The 16,385-nt window shown below is 50.6% G+C and overlaps 1 protein-coding gene across 1 annotated transcript in view; it reads right to left on the reverse strand.

Moving 5' to 3' along the window:
- Positions 1 to 16,385, reverse strand: part of lrp6 (low density lipoprotein receptor-related protein 6) — a gene marked incomplete in the record, with an annotated part of 43,885 nt that overhangs the window by 4,247 nt on the left and 23,253 nt on the right. Inside the window, 9 exon segments of the mRNA XM_030353125.1 lie at positions 3,059 to 3,156; positions 5,030 to 5,166; positions 5,923 to 6,150; positions 7,409 to 7,519; positions 9,362 to 9,598; positions 10,115 to 10,240; positions 11,545 to 11,754; positions 13,140 to 13,330; positions 16,185 to 16,385. The exon segment at positions 16,185 to 16,385 is cut by the window's right edge and continues 11 nt beyond it. Of these exon segments, the coding sequence (XP_030208985.1) occupies positions 3,059 to 3,156; positions 5,030 to 5,166; positions 5,923 to 6,150; positions 7,409 to 7,519; positions 9,362 to 9,598; positions 10,115 to 10,240; positions 11,545 to 11,754; positions 13,140 to 13,330; positions 16,185 to 16,385 (1,539 nt within the window).

Raw genomic sequence — 16,385 nt, forward strand, 5'->3', positions numbered from 1 at the left:
AACTCTTTCCCACCTTTTTTAAGTCATTGTTGATAATTATTGTGAGAAATCCTTAAGAAGATCAGTTTCTTCACGTAGATGAGTATCATTAATCAATATTAATAATATATAACTAAAGGCAAACTGAGCACATTTGTTATTTCAGAAGAGTGTATCAAACTGGGTGCCCTTCGTATGACTCGGTACCCATGGAGGAGCTCTCAGGTTCAGAGAGGTTGGTGACCCCTGGTCTAGAGCGTCATTCACACACCGACGGCGGAGTCAAGCACACACACACCGACGGCCAGCTCGTCCACTTAAGGCTTAGTGATGGTTCCACGCCGAAGCAACGGGGGGCTACGGACCCGTTGCGTCCTCGCGGACCCTCCTTGCGTCCACCCTACGGGACAGTCTTGCGCCTCCCAAAAGCTTGTAGCCTTGCGAACCAATCGTAGCCTAGCGGACCAATCACAGCCCTCGCTACGGCGTCGAGGCGACGCCGTAGCGAGGGCTGTGATTGGTCCGCTCACTAAAACCCGACGCAGAACCGAAACGGGTCCGCGACTGTTGAAGCGTCTGTGTGGTCGTTGCGTTGCATCAGCGTGGAACCATGTCTAAGCCTTTACAGCCAGGTGAACACATTCACACCCCGACGGTCGGAGTCGACCACGCAGGGCGACAGCCGGCGCGTCGGGAGCAGTCAGGGTGAGGCGTCTCGCTCAGGGACACCTCGACACTCAGCTAGGGGGAGCCGGGGATCGAACCGGCGACCTTCCGGTTACAAGTCACCCCACTCTACCTCCCTGAGGGACAGCTGTCCAGACGGGACACAGGAACACGTGTTCAGAAGATGCTCTAGCAGCGTGCAGAAGGATGTGTGCGCAAGAGTGTGGAGCAGATGTCTCAGCGTCGAGAGTTTAGATGTTTTAGAGGCGAGTGTCGAGAAGATGTTTTTGACGTCGAGGGTTGAGGAGGTGTTTAGCGTCAAATGCGTAGAAAGAAGCTTCAGCGGCAAACTGTTCCAAGTGTGTACTGAAGGCGCTTCTGCAACCTCAGTGTGAATTAGCAGAAATAAACACGGAAATATAAACCGGTAAACCCCGTCATGATAACAGCTTTACATCAACGTCTGTTTGATACCGACCACATGGACGGGCTCGGCTCGGGGTTGTTTACCGCCCAACTGATCAAAAGTGAAACCATCTAAAGTTTTTCGTTTGGTTTAGTTTTGCCGGTCCCTGCAGTAGCATAGATTACACCATTAAGAGACGACAGTGGATCGGGGTTCCATCGAGACTTCAAAGACCCATTGATGCTGTTGTGGCCGTTGTTCTCGATGTTTTCGGTTGCGGCGCAGAGGGCAGAACACAAGACAACACTGACCCATCTGGGATCTGGAGTTCTGCCCGGGCGCAGTTTGACTCCCTAAACTCTCTCCCCCTTTTTAAGGGGCCGAGGATACTTCTGATGAAATCAAAACTTTTGCCGTGTTCCCGCAGGCAGAAGTCGGCCTGCTTTTGATCTCCGGGCGGTTTGCTTAATGACGTGCGTCGCGGGTGACACCAGACGCAAACACTCCCGTGTTGTTGTGGACCCATCGCCCGCCGTGATGCGTTGTGGGAAAGGTTGTTTCGAGGACGGTCGCAGCCCTCGTCGATTTCAATTTCGTTTTCACATAAACGTTGCCACTCCTTCTCTCTCACAGACTCTCTCCCGCTCTCCCTCTCGCTCTCTCCTCCCGTGTGAAATAACATTTGGTCAAAACTTCACAGGGACGAGGACCCCCTCTACGCTTTGACGAGCGCAGACCACGGCATGCATCGCTCACACACACACACACACACACACGGTAAACAAAGGGCCCTGGGTCGGGCCCCTGTATACAGAGAGCGATTGTTATAAGTGTTAGCATCTGCCTGTGGAATTCCTCTCAAGTTGCATCGGGCCGCCGGGGCCTCCCCGCTGATTACATTCCCGAGCCCCAGCGATAGTCCGCTGGCAGAGCGTTGAGTACACACGGAAAAAACTCAGTTTGCTTCGATTCGTCGCGGGCGAGTCGTGCGAGCGCGCACGCACGCAGTCACGCACACACCGCGGACACACGGAAACGCATGCGAAATGAAAATGGAAAAGAAAAACGAAACAAATTGGTTTCCGCTCCGTTTGTCTCCACGGTTTGATGTTTCATAAGTTGTGTTGTGTGCGTCTGGTGCGTTGTGCGCGCTAGTGAGTGTGTGTCCGTGCGTCTGTTTGTATGTGTGCTTGTATGTGTGTATATGCACTTGTAAGTGTGTACGTGTGTTAGTAAGTGTGGACTTTTTCTTGTAAGTGTGTATATGTGCTTGTAAGTGTGTACGTGTGCTTGTAAGTGTGTATATGTGCGTGTCTGTCTGTGTACATCTGTTTTGGTGTGTGCCTGTGTGCATGCGTACCTGTGTCTGTACCCGTGTGTGTGTGCACGCGTGCGTGTCCTTTTGTCTGTACCCGTGCGTGCGTGCGCGCGCACGCACGCACTTGTTTCTGTACCCGTGCGTGTGTGTGTGTGTGTGTCTGTACCCATTTGTGTGTGTGTGTGTACCTGTGTCTGTACCCGTGTGTGTGTGTGCGTGTGTCTGTACCCGTGTGCGTGTGTGCGTGTCTGTACCCGTGTGTGTGTGTGTGTGCGTGTGTCTGTACCCGTGTGTGTGTGTCTGTACCCGTGTGCGTGTGTCTGTACCCGTGTGCGCGTGTCTGTCCTTGTGTCTGTACCCGTGTGTGTGTGTGTGTGTGTGTTTGTCCTTGTGTCTGTACCCGTGTGTGTGTGTGTGCGCGTGTGTCTGTACCCGCGTGTGTGTGTGCGTGTGTCTGTACCCATGTGTGTGTGTGTGTGTGTGTGTGTGTGTGTGTCTGTACCCGTGTGTGTGTGTCTGTGTGTCTGTACCCGTGTGTGTGTGCGTGTGTCTGTACCCGTTTGTGTGTGTCTGTACCCGTGTGTGTGTGTGTGTGTGTGTGTGTGTGTGTGTGTGTGTGTGTGTGTGTCTGTCCTTGTGTCTGTACCCGTGCGTGCGTGAGTGTGTGCGTGCGGTCGTGCGCGGCTCACCTGTAGGAGCGATGCGTGGACGGGCTGTTGGAGGAGTAGCCGAACTCGATGGTGTACTGCGAGCGCACGGTGGCCGGGGAGGGGGGCGGGTTCAGGATCTGGGAGGAGAAGAGCCGTTTATCATCCCTTCAGTCTCTCAGCCTGGGGGCCAGCGCCGCTGCCACTGATTGATTGGTTGGTTTTATTCAACCATTTTTATATAAAATATGAACAGCATACATTCAAATACATAACTAGTCAGGGATGACACAATAGAGCCAGAAGGCTGGTTTCCACGGTGGTACTCTGACTCACGACATCCAGTGTTGCCAGATTGGGCCCGATTTTCCACCAAATCTGCCCCAATCTGGCAACACTGCCAACCCCCGTCGTCCGTTGGTCTGTGGAACTATCTAGTGTTGATGTCGTACCAAAAACCGAAAGAAAAGTCATGAAAACAGCAGAAGAAGAAGAAAGGCAGAGTTGTGGTTTCCTGAAGCAGATTGAGATTGGATCGGACGGGAGCAGCTCCGGCGAGCGGAGAGAAGCCTCCCGCCACTATCAACAGTTTACACATCGCTGATGAGGTGTTGGCCCGATGGCTCCCCGTACCAGATGGCAGCGGTGGAGACACGAGGACGCCTTCCCAGCGCCGTGATTCCAGGAAATTATTAGCACGAAAAACGAGGGTTGTGGAGTTGGGGGTAAAACATATCCATGGATGCGAGCTTAGAGAAGCTTAAGACGAAGATTAAAAAAAGACCTTCGTGAAAGTCAGAATGGGGACCTGGTGTGGATGTTTTTTCGCCGCCTTTGAAGCTGATCGGACGCACTGAAATTGTTTCCATCAACGGCGCGATTCCACCGCCGCTGGAACCACCGTCGACTCGTTCCAGCGAGCGTGTGTTCGTGTCTGACGCGTGTTCAGCCGGTCCGGGGTGGGGATCGTGCTCCAGGGGAATTATGGACATCAGGGTCCGAACACGAAGCCACTGCTACCCTGCCCACTACATAGAACAACCACCCCCCCTCTTTATCTGGGCCTACTGTGAACCCACTGAACTCAGGGATAGATATTCTAGAGGTTGGGGTGTTTGACTCCCAACCGAAAGGTTCTGGGTGTGAACTTCGATCCCTGCAATCGGCAGGTTAACCGGTAGGCACACTTGTGCATAAACAATTAATCGCTGCGACTTTTGAAGCGCTAAACGACCAAATTGTAAATAATAAATAGCACCGTTTGAATCACCCGCTGGTTACTGTATTCTCGTACAAAGAATCGCGTTAGTGTGACAGCAACGCTATATTTATACGAGTACTGCTTCACACACAGACTCTTGAACAGTAGTAACCGCCAAGCTCGACCTTTGTGACCATACATGCCTTCGGCCTGCAGTCTTTGCTTTGCTCGGTTTAATTCAATTACATTTTATTTGTACAGCCCTTGATCACAGCGACAGTCTCAAAGGGCTTGAAAGGCTGTGTATTTAGGACCCCCCCCCCCCCTAGCCCTATTGCCCCAGAGGGCAAGAGGAAATCCGTTAGTCAGCAAGGAAGAAATGTTGAGAAGGAACGCAGACTGGGGGATCAATGAGGGCCATCATTAACATTCATACAAGTTTATGTTCAGTTAAACTAGATTAAGTTAGTCTTACACTACCAGGTTACTTGACTTCTGATGTAACATCTTCCCTCCATCGCTAACCAGCATCAGTGTAATAACATGTCTCCCCCTGTCTCTATAGTGATGTGTTAGTGTATATATAGAGGGGGGGGGGGGGGGGGACTTTCACTCATTGGTCTCTTGGGGGAAATGTCCGCCCTTTTAAGGAGGGGGCGGTTACAAATTGTCCTGTAGTGCCAGTTAATCAAAACCACAGCTTGTGCACTGGGAGTGATAAAAGAATGAAGTCTGAGTGGCGTTTGGGGACGGTTGGGGAGGACGTGGCCAATAGGATGCGAGGAGGAGGAGGAGGAAGGGGCGGGGCTTACCGGCGGGAAGTATGTGCCCTTGGTGCTTGAGGAGCTGCTGGACGACGCCCCCGTCACGTGGGCGCGGTCGTACGGTGGCCCGTTGCTCCCGCCCATGATGCTGAGAGAGCCAATCACAGACTTGCCCCTGGACATGCCTGTTGACACAGCGAGAGATCACGAAACAGAGGTCAGGGCACACACGATGAGGTTATGATACCAAACACAGGTCAGAGGACGGACGATGAGGAGCTTATGGTCTTCGATGCTTTTCCCCAGTGGTCACGTTCCGAGAGAACATTTTAATCCATTTTAATGTTTGATTCTTGTAGGTCTCGGTGAGCTCTTTCTGAGCCCTGCTTCTTTTGAGAGTGCCCTCACCTCTCCAACAGGAACATAAACAAAGATCGGCTGTCACCTCAACGCCTTGGGTTAGGTCGTCAAACGATTTAGCGCTTACATTATGACTAACGTATTCATACATGTACATCAATTAAATTAATGTAAATGTATATCAAATCCTATGCATTTCAATATGAGCCCATTTGATGCTTTTAAATGGCAAGACACCCTCCGCAACACTACAGAACTGTATACAGCATCTGAGACCGTTCCGGCCATCAACTCAGTTATGGTTCCACGTTAACGCAGCTCAATGACCCCGCGGTCGCTTCGACGCAGTTGTGAAGCTGCTTTGGTTCTGCGTCGGGTTTACGTAAGCTGTGATTGGTCCCCTCGCCGCAAGGTTAACATTTCTGGGAGGCGCACGTCAGGGCCTTGGGGTGGGCGCAAGGAGGGTCCGCAAGGACGTAAACCCCTTGTGTTGCGTCGACATAGAACCATAACCAAGCCTTAAGGCAGATCACCCCCAAACCCCCCCGCCACCCCCGCCCTGAGACAGACCCCCAACGTACCGGGCAGCGAGCCCGTCAGCGAGCTGGGGTGGGGCACGTATCCCAGGGGCACGGAGGGCCCGTGCACCACGAAGTCGTTGGTGACCGTCTCGCCGTCGTCCTTGGTCGCCGGGCAGAGCACGCGCTGGCAGCCGAAGTACACGGCGCCCACCACGAACAGAGCCAGCACCACGCCCACGATGGTGCTGATGGTGTTGGAGGGCTGCTGGGACGGCTCGTCTGTTGGGTCTGGGGGGGGGGGTACAGGACGGTTAGGGCACCCAGTTATAGTGGAGTGAATAGGGTCATCTATAGATATCCATCTCTATGTATCTCTAACTATGTATGGATATCTATATCTCTATTTATGAATGCATATCTATGTATGTATATCTATATCTCTATCTATGTATGCATATCTATATCTCTATGTATATCTATCTCTATTGGGCCTGGGTAAACATCTCGATTCATCAATGCACTGCAATTTATTTGTTCTCGATTCAGATTTTTTTTTAAATCGATTATTTCCATAAAAAAAAGAGCATACTTTGTAATCTAGAAGCGAGTATTGCTAAATGTACATGCCCCTTTACATTTCTCCATGTTATGATTATTACTTTTATGCTGCAAGTTCAGCTCAGGGACAATAATATACAATGGTGTATTCCCTTTTTGCTAGTTAAAGCACAATGAAATGGTTAATTCATTATGAAATGGTTAATTCTAAATAATGTTTCGATATTTTTGTCATCTGCACGTATTATTGAATCGATATCGAAGCAAGTGGATAAATATAAAATCGAAATCGAATCGATTCAAGACCTAAAGAATCGAATTGAATTGTGAGGTACCTGGCAATACCCAGCCCTAATCTCTATGTATATTTATCTTTGTATAACTATGTGTATCTCTATATCTATCTATGCATCTCTATCTATGTATCTCTATACGTCTTCATGGTGTATGCCCCAGCCTGTCGGCATCCTACAGTGAGAGGCCCTGAGCCCCACGTCTTCAGATAAACACGTCGTCAGAGCCGTAACCAGCTCTAATCTATACATGTTTTACACGCTACAGGACACAAGTTCCAAAACCGACAACGTTCACAATGTGTCCACGTATGCCGACTCGGAACACAATCTCGGGGAAAAGATTTACAGATTTACCTGTTTAGGTGCGCTCCAGGCGTGTTTCAACAAGCCCTCTAAAGCAACGGTTCTCAAACTGTGCTCGAGCGTACCACAGGTTGAGAACCAAGTGCACAAAGTCCGTCCTAGACCGTCAGAGACAGTCTAGGACGGACTTTGTGCACTTGTTCTCAAACTGTGGTACGCTTGAGCACAGTTTGAGAACCAAGGGCGCACAGTCCGTCCTAGACTGTTGGCTCAAGCGTACCACCGTTTGAGAACCAAGTGCACGAAGTCCATCCTAGACCGTCGGCGACGGCGTGTGACTCAACGTATGGATGGATGCTGCTTTGTCGGTGCACGGGTGGGGTACTCACAGCAACCGATCTCATCAGAGTTGTCCGTGCAGTCCATGTTGTGGTCGCATTTCTTGTGCTTGCCGATGCACTGGCCGTTGGTGCAGCTGAACTGGTCGGGCGGGCAGCGGACTGAGGGGGGGGGGGCGGATTAAGGAGTCAGCATGGGGTGGATGGTGAATAGGGGCGATTTGGGCGACCCACTACCAACTGGGAGAAAGAGGATTTTTTTTCTAACAAATTCTATCACAGCAAAAGTCGTTTTCAGTGTTCTAGACATATTATCCGTCTTTGTCCAATCAGAATTCGTCAAGATTCAAGTCGCGTTTGAAATGGTCACGCCTCCCTGGGCGAATTCATTGACGTGGAAAATCGCCCAAGCATTCTCCCGTTGACTTGTCATCTTAAAACTTTTTTTTTTGGAAATTTTGAGCCTTCAATGCATTTTCAACGGGGATCTGGGACTCGCCCAAACGTGCTTGCGTCGTACGTAACTGAGCAAAGAGCGCGAAGGGATAACTTCGATCAAGTCACTTGCTAATTTGAACATGGCTGCTAATGTGTGCAATTCCGTTGCGTCTCTGAAAGAAGATCCTTTTAGTCGACGATCCAAATCAGACAAAGTTAAGCTTCATTTGATCATGCAGCAAGCTACCACCCGCATCAAAAAAGTCAACGTTTTCTTTTCCGATCTGAGCGGTTTTGCGTCATTGCGTCAATTGTTTCACGAAGACTGCCCAGAGCTTCATCTACAAGGTGGAATTTTAACAGCAGGATCGTCAACACTGCGTACGAGAACCGAGATGTACCACTGTACCAGGTTATCATGAGCTACAACCTCCAGGAGACATTCTCTGAGACTGTGAGTTCGTTGAACATTCTCATAACTACTCCTAGGACAACAGCTGAAGCTGAGAGATGATTCTCAACTTTGAAAATAATTAAGACATTCCTGCGAATTTCAATGGGCCAGGAACGTCTGAATGCACTGGCCATGCTCTCCATTGGGAGGGAACTGGTCCTCAACATGCGTGATTTCAATGAGAAAGTCATTGACCACTTTGCTGCACTGAAAGAGAGACGAGCTAAGTTGCTAAGTCATGTAGTCTCTCTCTCTCTCTCTCTGTGTCTGTCTCTATCTGTCCCCCACCCCCCCTTATCGTGAGGATGGACACTGGGTTACAGCGGCCCTCACAACAAACCTATGGCGAAATCATGCCTTCAGTGTGCATATTGTATATAGTTCTCTGCAAACCTATGGAGAAATCATGCCTTCAGTGTGCATATTTTGTATAGTTCTCTGCAAACCTATGGTGGCATCATGCCTTCAGTGTGCATATTGTATATAGTTCTCTGCAAACCTATGGCGAAATCATGCCTTCAGTGTGCATATTTTGTATAGTTCTCTGCAAACCTATGGTGGCATCATGCCTTCAGTGTGCATATTGTGTATAGTTCTCTGCAAACCTATGGTGGCATCATGCCTTCAGTGTGCATATTGTGTATAGTTCTCTGCAAACCTATGGTGGCATCATGTCTTCAGTGTGCATATTGTATACAGTTCTCTGCAAACCTATGGTGGCATCATGCCTTCAGTGTGCATATTGTATATAGTTCTCCGCAAACCTATGGTGGCATCATGCCTTCAGTGTGCATATTGTATATAGTTCTCTGCAAACCTATGGTGGCATCATGCCTTCAGTGTGCATATTGTATATAGTTCTCCGCAAACCTATGGTGGCATCATGCCTCATCAGTGTGTCTTGAACCCACCACACACGCCTTAAATCAAAGAAACGGATCTCAAGAAAAAGGAGATTTCGATTAAATGCATTTTATTACTTTGCCTTTGTTTTCTTTTACTCATCCATTATACTTTATTATTTTTATCGTACGACGACGTTTCAATGCGAAGCACTCGGAGCTTTGAACCAACAATTTGAAATCGGTAGTTTCCCCGACGCGTCCACCGACCTTCGCATTTGTTCTCGTCCGAGTGGTCCTGGCAGTTGAACTCCCCGTTGCAGCGCAGGCTGAGCCCCACGCACTGGCGGCTGTCGCACTGGAACTCCGCCTCCGAGCACACGGGGCAGTCGTCCTCGTCGCTGCGGTCGTCGCACTCGGGGAAGCCGTCGCAGCGCCACGCGTTGGGGATGCAGTCCACCTCGCCCGATGCACACGAGAACTGCTCCGGGGAGCAGGTGGGAGGCTCTGGAGGGGGGGGAGGGAGGGGGGAGGGGGGGGAGGGAGGGGGGAGGGAGGGAGAGAGGGACAGACCCGATCGATAGACAGAGAGGACAAAAGGATAATCAATTAGGAGACGTGTAGATGATAAAATCAAACATTTCAGAGTCTGGATGTTTTTTTTTAGACGAGGACAGCGCCGACATTTAGGCAGCGTGAAACAGAATTTGTAAGAGAATGCAGTCAATTTTCAAATCTTTGTAAATAATAATACTAATAATAATTGATCCGTTTTTTATAGCGCTTTTCTAAACACTCAAAGACGCTTTAAATAAACTTGTTTTCTTCGTTTTCTTGACAAAGATAATCATTAGAAAAGAATATTCTTCCTCAGACTCCGTCGTGTCTCGATCGTTTCGGACCGAACCGTCGGCGTGGACCCCCCCCCGTCCCCCCCGGGGCCCAGGACCGTCTGACGGCCCTGGGCCCTGGGGGGACGGGGGGGGGTCCACGCCGACGGCCCCGGGGGCTCTCCGCTCTTACCGCCGCAGGAGAGCTCGTCCTGGAGCAGCACCAGGTGCACGGGGCAGGAGCAGCGCGTGCTGCCGTCACCCTTCACGATGCAGATGTGGGAGCAGCCTCCGTTCTCCCAGGTGCACGGGTGCTTACCTGGGGAGGGAGAGGAGGTCAGGGGGGGGGGGGGGGGGGGGTGAGAGCCGGCCTGAGGTCCACACATAAAAGGTTGTACCCCCAAAGCAGTCAGGTCTCTGGGGGAACCCCCCCCCCCCCCCCCCCCGGACAAAAACAGATTTAAAAACCTATTTCTAATTCTTAACATTTCTAGACTACAGTCAACTGTTGTTGGTTCCACAACCACTTCTGCTACTTATTGTTACTTTACTATTTTTACTATCTTATTTTCTTATCTGTTCTGTTGCTGCTTTCTGGCTGTTGAGGAACCAAGCCCATGAACTCTTGCGTGCACAACAAGATGTAATTAAAAGCAATTCCGATCTGATTTTGATCCTTGGTGCGAGAGACAGCCTGACTCTCTTTTTGCGAGGGTTCATTCGAGTATGCTGTGACGATAATAAAAATAAAAATGATTCAAACGATTTTTGGATCTGCAGAACCCCGAGGTTCAGGTTTGAACATCAAACGAGCGCGTCCACGTTGTTCTGCTGCGATCGTATCGGCGTGTAGTTCAGCAGTAACCTTGCGGCTGTGTGCAGAGTTTGAAGCTACCCTAACCTACGACTGGGGGTCAGACTCAGTTTGGGGGGGGGGGGGGGGGGGGGGGGGGGTAAAGTGGGGGTCAGCGCTATAACTCCAGAGTCTGACCCCCCCCCGCAGCGTGAAAGTGGTTCATCCTGAGGAGCAGTTAGAGCTCCCAGCATATCGCTCCCTCCTACTGGAACCCACTGCCCTTTGAAGTTTGGACATTCAAACGCTGATTATAGCGCCACCTACGGGCGCATCGGGCCTATCCTTTGCATTCTTCGTTCTAGAAGAATGCCGATTTAAACAACTTTTGACCATGTTTGATCACAGAGAAAATTCTAATATTACTAATGAAAGCAATAGGCCTCCCACCGGATTCGTTATAATCTTCCATAACGTACTCCACTTGCATCACGCCCTTTATGGTTCTAAGGTGCTTTACAAGTGAGGAAACCCACAAATAAATCCCATACATTAGAAAAACGTGTTTGTTTTTTTCGCAAACGCACACTTTAACAATGTGTGCGATTCTTAGTGTATTTCATTGTGCGGTCGTGCCGGCGTGTGTGTTTGCTTTGCGCGCGTATTTGTGCATGCGTGCGTTCCCGAGGCTCACTGTACTCTGTTATATCTAGTCTGTGGGTGTGTGTTCGTGTGTGTGTGTGTGTGTGTGTGTGTGTGTGTGTGTGTGTGTGTGTGTGCGTGTGCGTGTGCGTGTGTGCGCGTGCACATGCGCGTGCACTCAGACTCACTGTACTCGGCCATGTCCAGCTCGTGCACGGCGTGGATGTCGGACAGCGTGGCGATGCGGGCCTGGATCTTGGTGCGGCCCTCGCGCGTCGTCTTGTCGATGCGTTCGATCATCTGCTGCTGCCGGTCGATCCAGTAGAGGTGGGGGCCGTACACCGTCAGCCCCACCGGCTGCAGGATGTTGGAGTCCTCGATCACCACGCGGTTGGCGCCTGGGGGGGGGGGGGGGGAGGGTAAAAAAGGGGGAGGGGAAATAAGGGTAGGGGGGGAGGGTGTTGAGGAGTGGGGTGAGGGTGGGGGGGGGGGGGGGGGGGTGTTTGGGGTTAAAATAAGGCTCAGGATTCGAAGGAGCAAAACGAGGATGGGGGGGCTTCGGTCAACTGAAGGGGCGTGGTTTAACGGGGGGTGTGGGGGGAGGAGGGGGTAGAGAGATATCAGGGCGTGGCCGTGCGGTGGACCGGGGGGGGGGGGGGGGGGGGGGCGCACTGAGCGGCCGCACGGGAATCGAACCCGTTCCACTGCTCCCCTATCTTCAGACACGGACGTCGTCGTTCATCGCCCGGCTCTCGCGGAGCTCCCTCCCCCCTCAAACGCGGCAGGATATGCTGCACATGGAGCCCGGGTGGGTGATGTCTGTCTCCGCCCCCCCCCACCCACCACCACCCCCCCCCCCTCCCCGAGGCCCGGTACAGATGGCTCACATTCCTTCTTCCTGAGCTGGGCACCGGAGGATCGCAGGAATGTGGCGATTCCCCCCCCCTCCCTCCCCCCCCCCCCCCAACGCTGCCGTGTGTCAGCACAGATGTGAGGGGTGGGGGGGGGGGGCTCTTCTGTTGCTATAGTTCACACATCTGTTCCCCCCCCCCCCCCCCCCTCCTCCTGAATCTCTCTTGATAGTGTGACCCCCCCCCCCCCCCCCCCTCGTGGATTTACACCTACGGTGGAATGCAGGCGGACAGGATTTGGTTGACGCAGCAGAAAAGAAAGAATGACAAACTACCGCTGAGTGGCGGGTCTCACCAAGACTAAGGCCCCATCCCATTTCTACCCCTTACCCCTCCCCCTTGTTTTGAAGGGGTAAGGGGTAGAAATGGGATTGGGCCTTACAGTACTATGGTATGTTTGGACGTCCTGGCACTAAGTTCTGGTAGTAAGTAGTAGTAAGTACTAGTACTTAGCATTGTGTAGCGCCTTATCCTAGCTATCTTTGTTGTACACGGGGAATGGGTTAACCCAACAAATGTTTCGATGGACATCTTTACCGTTGTACCCACAAAGATATATCGTTGTTTCTCTTTATTCCGACAAATGTGCGTTGCTTTGGATCTAAGCGTCTGTTAAATGCCAAAAATGTAAATGTAAGTATTAACATACACGTTTGGATTGGTCGATACTATTTCTATTAAGAGACGCCTTATGAATTACTTTTTATAGGATTTTTAGGATTTTTATTTTATTACAAAAAAACGATTTGCTTTTTAAAGCCAGTCTATTTTTTTTCTTTACTTTTCTTTTTTAATTCAACCATCTACAGTTCCTTCTTCCTCCCTCCCTCACCCCTCCCTCCCCCTCCTCCCCCTCCTCCCCCTCGACTCACCAGAGAGGTCGCTGCTCTCGATCCTCTTCAGCTCCGAGTCGACCCAGAACAGCTTGGCCAGCTCGTTGTCGATGGCGAGCGCCATGGGCTTCCCCAGGCCACTGAAGAACAGCACCTCTCGCTCCGTCCCGTCCAGCGCCGCGCGCTCGATCTTCGGGGAGCTCTCCAGCAGGTTGGTGAAGTACATGTACCTAGGGGGGGGGGGGGGGGGGACAGTGGGGGGCGTAGGGTTAGTACAATAAGTACGAAAAATAAGTAACAGAAAAGTAAAGTGAGTAAAAATAATCAATGTATCGCGATTCTCTCTAATAAGCAAAAAAAGAAAGAAAAAAAAGTTTTTTTTATTTGTTCGCCTGCTGCAACATTCTGTTCGCCAGAGAGGGATGATTTCAGTAATTTTAAAATTATTCAATTTAGGGTTATTGTGTGGATTGGCCAATCTGATTTGTCTTGCCACGATTGCGATTCAGGCTACGCATAGCATGCACGCAAACTCACAGCCAGACACAGGAACTCCTTCTACTTCAAGAGCAGCTTTTTCTTTAATGACTTAGAAAAGAAAGATTAGAAAGAAAAGAAAACTGAAACCTATTTTTTTTACATGCTTCCATATTGTGTTGTAATGCAAGCTGCATTGATTATTGCATTGTTCATAGAAAGTCATATTTGTGACAACAGCTTTTTCTCTAATAAAATAATAGATAAGTTAATTCATCTGTTGATGTCTTTAATTATCATCACAAAAGTAGGAAGTGATTAGCAAACTCAGATGTATATATATATTTTTGAAAAACAGGCATGGAAATGTACATAAAAAAAATTGTTGCATCGATAATCGTTTTTAGAAACGAATTGTTGACCTCATAATCAGAATCGAATCGTGAGGTGCGATTCCCAACCCTACACCCCCCGTCATTGGGACGCGTTCACCTGGCCGCCTATTTTGGTTCCATCTTGGTTCTAAACGTCAGTTGGGCGAGGGGAACTGAAAGCAGAACCCAGCTGGCGTTTAGAATCAAGATAGCAGCCAGGTGAAAACACACACACACACACACACACACACACACACACACACACACACACACACACACACACACACACACACACACACACACACACACACACACACACACACACACACACACACACACACACACCATATTTTATGAGCCAAATTGTGACATCTAACCTGACTTCGCTCTCCTAATGCTGCTGATTCACTGTGCCTCATTGGCTATTCCTAAGCCAATCAGATTGGCCTCAGCTTTTTAACTTCCATAATCACTATCTGCCAAAGTCAACGATTTAACTTGGGCATTTCTAACACTCGATACAAAATGTACCTTCAAATATTAAAATATAAAAAAATGATGGCAATTATGCCATGAGGCTAACGATATGCGGATAATATCCCGTTTCCCACAGACAATAATTCTCCTTCGGAATTCGGACATCTCCCGGGACTCACTCGCGAGTGTTTGGTTTGTGCGGTTAATCTGCCCGTCTCCCCCCGTCCGCCCTTCATTGTGAAGAACATCTGCAGACTGCGTTGTGCCAGCACCCCCCCCCTCCCACAAAAACAAGATGGAGGTCCCTACGGAGACCGGGGCTGGGGAGAGGAGAGGGCTGTAATTTTGGTCGGAGACGCGCCTCACGCCAAGACGGGCGATGGAGAGCTGTGCTTGAATAAACAAAGGAGGGGGGGGTCAAATGACCGTGTGATCGCAAACACGGCCCCCGCCACGCACTGCATTGTCTCGCGTTCCGACAGAAACGTTGGCAGCGGCCAGGGGGAGAATAAACACATTGAACAAAGAAAATAGGTTATTTTTACTATCATTACCACAAACACATGTCTGACGTTTGTCAGAAAGCAACCCGCTTGAAGACTGCTTCAAAAGAAGGAGATTTAGAGTGAGTCGGACTGGGAGAGGATCTCTGCCCCATCGGACGTTCATCCATTCAGAGGGGTGATCGTCCCGCGGCAAGATGGCGGCGGCATTGACGCATACGTTCCACTGACCAGTGGAACTGTAGCCCAGAAAGGTGGGCTTCAGAGCGTTGAATAGAGAAGTGGATGCGACCGGTGGGGGGGGGGGGGGTCTAGGTCTTTAATGAGGGCGGGAGGGAGAGCCTGGAGCTAGCTAGAATGCGTCCCAGCTCTTAAAGTCTCGTCTGAGGCTCGTTCCAACAGGAACCAAAAAGCTCGGGGTAAACAAAAAGCGCCCAACCGAAGGTGGCGGTCTGGCCTCCACGGCCCGACGTCGGGTGACCTCGTCGACCCGGGCGCCCCTTTGAACCAATCGGAAATAGCACCGGGGAAAACCCGCAAACAAACGGCCGTTTCTGTGCTGAAGTCGCGTCAAAAAAACCAATTCAAATAACTACATCATATCTACGTATTCTGGTGTAAAAATCACCTTTTCTAACCCGTGGCCACTCAAAGCACTTCTATAAAGCCCAATATCGCCGCACATTCACACACCGACGGCGGTGTCAGCCATGCAGGGCGACAGCCGGCTCGTCAGGAGCAGTCAGGGTGAGACGGACACCTGGACACTCAGCAAGGAGGAGCCGGGGATCGAACCGGCGACCTTCCGGTTATCAGTCGACCCGCTCTTCCTCCTGGGCTACATGATGCCCGATGACAAACAACACGATTGTTGTTTGTGACCACGATGGGGCACAGAGCTTTCAGCTGCTCTGCCCCTCGCCTCGGGAACTCTCTCCCACGATCCATCCGTAGTACAGTCTCCCCCCACCTTTAAAACCTCCATCAAAACTCACCTGCTCCGACTGGCCTATCCCACTCAACCCCACCCGCCAGCCAATGTAATGAATATGTTGCAGTTTTAGTTTTTAAAATGTGTTCTGTTTTAACTACATTTGCCCGTTTTAAATTCTTTGCTTGTCTTAACTGTAAGGCGACCTTGAGAGTTTTGAAAGGCCAGTTTTGAAATAAAATGTATTATTATTATTATTATTACAACAACCCCTCAAGATGGCGACTTGCCACCGGACACAAGATGGCGGCGGCGGACTCACCCTCTCTCGGGGTTGACCACGATGGCGCGCGGCTTGTCGTGCTCGCCGCGCAGCACCACGCCCACCCGGCGCCCGTCCGTGCGCGTCACGTTGATGACGTTGGTGACCTCGCTGGTCCAGTAGATGAAGCGGCTGTAGATGTCGATGCTGAGGTCGTACGGCTGCAGGCCCATGTTGAGCCCCCCCACCTGGCTGGAGACC

This window comes from Gadus morhua, chromosome 4 (genome assembly GCF_902167405.1).
Source record: "Gadus morhua chromosome 4, gadMor3.0, whole genome shotgun sequence".
NCBI classification, from domain to species: Eukaryota; Metazoa; Chordata; class Actinopteri; order Gadiformes; family Gadidae; genus Gadus; species Gadus morhua.